The sequence below is a fragment of the Halyomorpha halys genome, unplaced genomic scaffold (genome assembly GCF_000696795.3).
Source record: "Halyomorpha halys isolate HHAL.00 unplaced genomic scaffold, Hhal_1.1 Scaffold181.1, whole genome shotgun sequence".
NCBI lineage: Eukaryota > Metazoa > Arthropoda > Insecta > Hemiptera > Pentatomidae > Halyomorpha > Halyomorpha halys.
In genome coordinates, this window is record NW_027114494.1 from 267898 (window position 1) to 275628 (window position 7731).

The 7731-nt window shown below is 33.7% G+C and overlaps 1 protein-coding gene across 2 annotated transcripts in view; it reads left to right on the forward strand.

The window, feature by feature from the left end:
- The window catches only part of LOC106679177 (uncharacterized), a 35828-nt gene extending 28910 nt beyond the window's left edge, over nt 1–6918 (forward strand). For both annotated transcript variants that reach the window (XM_014418177.2, XM_014418178.2), the window contains one exon: nt 6624–6918. In XM_014418177.2, coding sequence (XP_014273663.1) covers nt 6624–6863 — 240 coding nt within the window. In that variant the 3' untranslated portion in view covers nt 6864–6918. The remainder of the gene's footprint in view (nt 1–6623) is intronic.
- Nucleotides 6919–7731: the final 813 nt, after the last annotated feature.

Sequence of the window (7731 nt, forward strand, 5' to 3'; positions counted from 1 at the left end):
ATATTATAAACTACTTTCAGAGGAATATTTGTAAATAATGACACTGCATCATAACTCACCAATATGTCATCATTTTCTATCTTTATTGATTTCAGTTTTTCTTTTACCTCTATAACATTTTTAACATCTATATTTTCATCCTTATATACATATCTGAAACTATTTTTAAAAAATTTTTAGTTTTTAGTTTTTTTAGTAGGAAGTTTAAAAAGAATAAAGTTGAGAGAAAAAGGATCAAAATTATTTTAAAGAAATTTTATGTAAGTTATTTCTTCTGGTTTTTTGGGAATTGCTAGGTTGGAAATCAATGTATATGCTGAATCATACCATGAATTCAACATGAGAGCTCTCTTTCTGTCATCATTCTCGATTCCATTACAAATAAGAAAGTTTTTCATTTGAGACTTAAAAATACCCCAATCCTTATCTGATGAAAACTCTTGGAGTTCTGACCAAACTTGAGCTTTCTTTTTCACCCATTCATCTTCAAAATAGACCCAAATCGAAGAGACATCTAAAATTTGATTGCCGTCTATGATGTAGCTGCAATCTGTTTACAGATGAACTCTGCCACATTGCCTTAACATTGCCAAATCATATGTAGGGCCATTCCATCCTCATCCCCATTTGTAGATTTTCAGAAACAAAACAACTCTGAATTATACTTTAATAAACTAACTTTACCAAACCATTTATTTAAGTACTTTTTTCAGCAAACATAACATTAAGCTACATAGCAAGGTTATATATCAAAAACTGATGTCCTCCAGGAGCAGGTTCTGTCCCTCTCCCATCTCCCACAAATATAAAATAGGATAGAATTTGATGATTGACTGATGGAGAAAATAAATGTTTTCATACATCCATGGTTGTTATGGCGATAGTCATATTTGACTTTTACTTATCTATATTTAAATGTATATTTAGAGGTAATATTGTCATCCTAAATGATTAAAAAAAATAGCTTTTTTCAAGTGTAGAAGGATTAATTTCATACCAAAATAAGGTAATAAGTGAAAGGTCTGAGATTTTTTCAGTCTGTAACTGATAGACAACAGTTGGGTTGACCACAGCCACTATAAATAACAAAAGAAATGCACCATTCATTTGTCCACTTCCACCTTGCTTTTTTTTTTTTAATATCTATTTTCAATAATCAAATTTTAATGTAGATATTATGGTCAATAACTATGGGATAAAAATATTTATATTTTTGCATAATAATTATATAACATAAATATTAATACATTCCTTCTAGAAACATCTAGCTCTGATCTGGGCAGTTCTGGGGACTTTCAAACAGCAACAATCATTATGTTTGATTGGTGCAGATATGTGTGCCCAGTGTGAAAGCAGCTTGAGCAGTAACGCATATTAATTTAGGTGCAATGATTCAACGAGGCTTTTACACATTCTTATAGCTTTTTTTTCGGGTAGAAGTTTTGGATGAAGCGTTAAAAAAAAAACTCAAGAGAATTAGGAATTCCATTTTTACATCCCTCCAAAATTTTTTCCGCTGAAGGGAAATATTAACATTGGTAAGATTAATAACTTAATATAAAAAGTCGTCTTGATGAATAAGTGCAGCTATTTCTAACAATTGCTGTCTTTAATATTCATCTTTACTAAACCTATTAATTAATTTAATATAATATTAAACTCGTCAGTGACAATTTATTTCTTTTGCTATAATGTACCAGAGGTTTTTTTTTATGATTCATCTTCTTGATTTCTTTGAAGCGTTGATAAATTCAGTAAAAAAGTAATTGTAGTTTGACACCATGATGGTATGCTGCCTAGTTATTTGCATTTTACCTGTATATTCAGATTCATAGCATTTAATCATTTTTGTGCCAAAATAGATGAGAACTAAATACATTATTTTTAGACATTTAAATTAATGAACTGTGGAGTACTTACTGTCTTTTTGGACAAAATTTTTCATCTATTGTCATAATGAATTTAATTATTGAAACATTTCTCACCCATAAATATTCTCTCTTGGTAATGACAAGTTCACAAATAAAAAATAAAATATTAGTCTATTTTCGAAGTTAATACTTTTTCTCCTTAAAAAATCGAATCCCACATCTTTGGACAAAAATATAAAACTCTAGTGATTACGAAAACACAATTAAATTTCTAGTTATAAATTCTAAAAGTTTATTAATTTATTTTTTAAGAAATTTAATTAGGTAATATTTTAGATTATTAGTAAATTAAATATTAATGCCCCTTAGCCTATTTATTTAAGGTATTTAAATAAATAGGCTAAGGGGCATTAATATTTAATTTACTAATAATACTATTATTAGTAAATTAAATATGATAATTTATTATGCTAATACTAAGGACAAATTTGATTGTGAATTCATTTTATACATTAAAGATATAAGAATACATAAAACCATTTATACCCTAAAAGGCATAACTATATCTTATTTCTTATCAAAACGGAAATATATTGTAAAATTAATAATAGAATTTTATGGAAATGATAGAAGTGCAAGTAGGGCTGGACAAATTTTCTGGTTTTGAATTCAGCTTTTTTGGCCATACTTTAGGAGTGTTGTTAAAAATGATCAGTGAAATAGAAACTTAATAGACTGCACTACAACATTTATCCAGAGTATTTTGCATTAAAAAGATTTTTTGTTCACTCAAAATCTAAACTTAATAATTAGTAAGAATTTTTTTTACATTTTACCAAATTAAGATTTTAAACATAAAAAATGGTTGAAAGTAAGTTAGTTGATCTTTTCATTATGGTTCCAAACTAAGTAGTGAAAGTCTGAATTACTAATAACAATGAAGTTATAGTGTTTTTTTTAAATTTCCATACCAATACTTTAGGTGCCATTTTGAACATCTTTGGCAGCTCATATTCTCTGGGACATTTTAGGATATGTATGTTTTAATATCTTCCAATACAAAAGTGAAATTCAGCTAGCTCCAAGCTTTTTCACCATCTTGGCATTATTTGACTGGGTTATGGCTTGTGCAGGCTGTCATATATTACTAAGATACAACAAAATTTATTATAGTTACTCAAGAAGAAAAGAAAACTAATACAACAGAGGTTCTCTTTTTATTCAGTAGATTAACTTCTAAAAGATTAATGAAATTGATTTGCGAAATTCAACTATTACAAATCATATCTAAATAGACAAATACTCAACTTATAACATAAAGTCATTTATATATTTAGATTCTAAAATAAACTCATGGAATAGCATAGCTCAAGAAATTAGTAGGCAGATCGATGCATCCAACAGGTGTTTCTTTGACTTGGAAAAGCACTTTAAAAGAAAAACTTATTTCCTTAAGCACTTAAGTTAACCTATAAAAGACCCTAGGGTTTGGTCTGTGCTCTCCTATGGGTCAGAAACATGGAAAATTATTTAGTAAGAAAAAAATTGACTCTTAAAATTTGAAAGGTGAGTGCTAAGTAGTATCTTGGGAGCTATAACGAGGGAGAAATCTGTAAAAACATATGCATATTTGTGTATATAATCCAATTTATCAAGCAGGTAAGACTTTATTGGCTAGTCATGTTTGCATGGGTGAGTCTGTGATCCCAAAAAAAGGTGTTACAAAACTTCACTGAAAGAGGAGATTAAGGCTGTCCAGGACAAGATAACTGGGATGCTAGGACCTGGCTGGAAACTTAAAACTGGACTGCTGCTGCACATATACTATCTAGTTGAAGCTGCTCAGACTCACTTAGCTAATTGTGCCAGTTATCTATTGATGTTATGGTGTACGTCTAACCGTAGCAACTACATAAGGATAGTACTAAAGAGGTAGAAGCTCTTGCACTTTTACTCTGTTACAAAACAGCCACCATCATCCTCTTTTAATCGTAAAAGTATTCTTTCAGATAGACTTATTTATGAAGTATATCATTATATTTCTGCAGTGAATCTCACTATTTCTCAGGTTTGAGCAGAATAGGACTAATACTGCCTGGTACATCTAAAGTTCTAAATAAGAATGAAAATAATGTTAGTTCTCAAATGTTAAAAAATATTGATTCTTTGATATTTTTTCTTTATAGTGACATTTTTTTTTCATAAACCAGGTACTTTCCCTAACATCAAAAACTAGAGGTGTTGATGATCTAAGGGTCCCATTTCTCTAAAAAACTAAGCAAACCCTGATTGATAACAAGGCTTTGATTTTAATTTGACAAATTATAAAACATCTTATGAATATAAAAATGGAGTTTTGAGATTTTCAACACTTTTGGAGAATTTCTATCCTGTTATTGCTCACCAAATACGTAATATGACTTCCTCTAAAGTGCTGAATATTTCAGAAGTCCAGTTTTGACTTACAATACTTTTGCAATAAATGTTCAAACGATATAATAAAACACATATTAGAAATACTATAATCTAACACTCCCCCCCGAATTCTAGTGTGTGTGTTTTTTTTCACAATGGTCGGTGGAAATCTTCAAAAGACACAAATAGACCCGTACCTATCCATGTGTGGGACACCTGTTCATTCCTCTCCACGGGACCGCCGCTAGGCATTACTTCGTGGAGGGAAATGGCTGAGTGCCGCCTCACTTTCTTCACATGGTTTTTACGTTTTCATGCTACAAACGTCGTCTAGCCCTCTCTTCCTCTCTCAACCTCTTGAGGATGACTGTGGTGAATCTCTTCACTGCGTTCCAATGCTGGTCTGAGAGGTGCATATAGCTCACCATGTTTTCTGGAGTGATGCGTCCTCCACACTCTCTCCAATTCACTTATTTCTGCTGCAAAGTGCATCGACCATAACTCCTAGGTACTTAAAGCAAGACTGGGGACAAATTTCGTGCCTACCCACCGTAACAGTGATAGACTCAGTCTGCTTCCTGCTATTTACTAGGAGAACCTCGGTCTTGTGATCTACAAGTTGTAGGCCTACCAAAGACAGCCAACCTCGTACCGTAGCAACAGCCTGGTTAGCGATGAGGGTAACTTCTTCCAAGTACTTCGCCACCACTACAACTGCAACGTCATCTGCGAATCCCACAACTGTGGCTCCCTCCAGCAATGTCAATTTAAAGATTGTGTCGTACATGACGTTCCACTGAAGAGGCCCTAATACCGAGCCCTGTGGGACACCACCAGTCACCTCATATCTTTTTTGATATAACTTTGATTAACGGGTCATAGCTGCATCACAAGCTCCAGATATAAAAGAGGTTAGTGTACGCGCCTTTTCCTCGGCTGACCCTTTCAATTCACACTCGTCCTCTAGCATTAAAGTGAACGCGGCGCCATCAAAAGTCTTCGTGTTCCAGCTGTGGGTTCTCCATCGAGAACTGTTCTTTCTTGTAGGCATATCCAGTGTGATCAATATAGCCTGGTGATCACTGTTTGTATAAAATCCACAAACCTTCCAAGTTGCGATCCGATGCAGGCGACCACTCACAAACGTCAAATCGATGATGGAAGATCTTCCTGCTCTTGTGAACGTCGGGTTTGTTCCGGTTTTCATTAGGAGCATATCACTCATTTGTGCGAAAGCTTCGAGGAGAACTTCACCACATCGATTTGTTAGCCTACTTCCCCATTCAGTTGCCCATGTGTGAAATCACCTGCTATGATAGCTGGCTTATGGCAACTAGCCTCTAAGACAATGCGATCCAACAAATTCGCAAAGTCTTCTATTGTGATGCTGGGATAGGCGTAGCAGCTAAAGATGTACATGTCATTGATCTTCACCCACACAAAACCGGAGTGCAATGTAGTATTCACTTCCTGAATATCTTGGGCATTACAGGCCCACACAGCAGCTTTACCACTCGTGTGTGTGTGTGTTTTTTTTTGTTTTTTTTACGAGGGTCAGTGGAAATCTTCAAAAGACACGTACCTATCCGTGTGTGGGATTTTTACCCACTAAAACCACCGCCCTACACCTGTTCATTCCTCTCCACGGGACCGCCGCTAGGCATTATTTCATGGAGGGAAATGGCTGAGTGCCGCCTCGCATTCTTCGCATGGTTCTTCTTTCTACTTCAAAGCGAGTGCAAGTGAAGAACACGTGCTCCGCGGTTTCCTCGACAGTCTGGCATCCAGGGCATTCTGCGCTGTTATCCAGTTTGAAGCGGTACTGGTAGGCTCTGAAGCATCCATGTCCGGTCATCAATTGGGTTATGTAAAAATGTGTGTGTGAGTTTGTGTGTGCACGTGCGTGTGGGTGTATGTGGGATGGGGAGTGAGTAGAGCTATGTTAAGGGATTGTGCTACCAGCGTCAAGGACCCCGGATTCAAATCTGGCGGTGGCAGATAATGATTTTCTGTTTCATTGTAGCCATGAGTCATCCCTGTAGGTTCAGAAACCCCCGATTCACCCAGCCTTTTTATGTGGGTACCCTTAATTGGGTGAAAATCTGGCAGAGCGTCATTCTGACCAAATAACCTCCTTGCTCAACCATTGGTCTAGTAACAGTACTTCCTTATAAAGTACTGCACCCCTGACCCTTCATGGGTTGTAGTGGTGCAGATTATATATGTATATGTATATATATATATATATATATATATATATAAACACACATATACACATAAAATACACTTTATGTATTTTATTACATTTCATAAATAACGCCTATTGCTTGGTTTCAGTCTGACGATATTGATGTGCAGATCATTTCATCAAATAGTGATTATGCTGATGTTAGAAAGGATAAAAGACCTGAACCTAATATTGAGAAAACAAGGCCTGCTCTTCTGATGGATAGATTTTCACACCAATCTCAAATTCCCAAGAAAGCTTCTGTTGGGCCTGCAACTTCAAAGAGTACACTCACTATCTCAAGTAGCCAATGTATGATTGAAATTTTTGAACTTACACTGTTATTGTAATTTACTTCTATTAAATATGATATTAGTACTTTTTTACAATACATACCAAAACCTGCATTGTGTGTTGTTCAATTAACTACTAAAATGCATATTATAATGCAGTTTATTATTTGTAGCTATTATTGTTTTGTTTTTTTAACATTGTAATTTTAGCTTTTGCAATATTAAACTTTAATCCAAGTTCAGTTAGAACAATGAGTGGATTTACATTTATCTCTTGATTGAAAAATGAATAATATGTTAATTTATGGACTTTTTCTATTGAATTTATAAGCATTGCTTTAAGATTAATTTTTCCTATTTAGGATAAGTGCACCAGTTATTGACATGGCAACCTTTATTTTAAATATTAGGAGTTTGGTGCCAACAACCGTTTCAAAATTGGCACCAATAATAAGCTGAGGTTTTAGCAACTGGTGACAATTTTGAAATGATTATTGGCACCAAATTCGTAATACTTAAAAATAAAGGTTGGTATGCCAATAACTGATGCACTAACCCTAATAATTAATTTTCTTTTCAGTAATTTTATTAATTCTTTTTTTTTAATACTCAGGATGATGCATAATAGTAATTTCAAAAATATTATTTTGTTCAGAAATTGAAGAACAAAGGTGAAAAAAATTCTGTCCTAAAAAATCAAAAAAAAAAATCGATTCCCTACTTTTCTCCAATTAACACTCAAAATATTCACTAGTGTTATTTTTACATGTTCCCTATTAGTCTTGCTTTTATGAGTTGTCTTCATTATGTGTAATAATTCTTGTGAATTCAAGTTAGATAGGTCAATAAACTAGTGCATGGGAAAAACAAACAAGATGCAAAGGAAACTTGAATAGGTTGTACATCAGACATTCCAAATTTATCA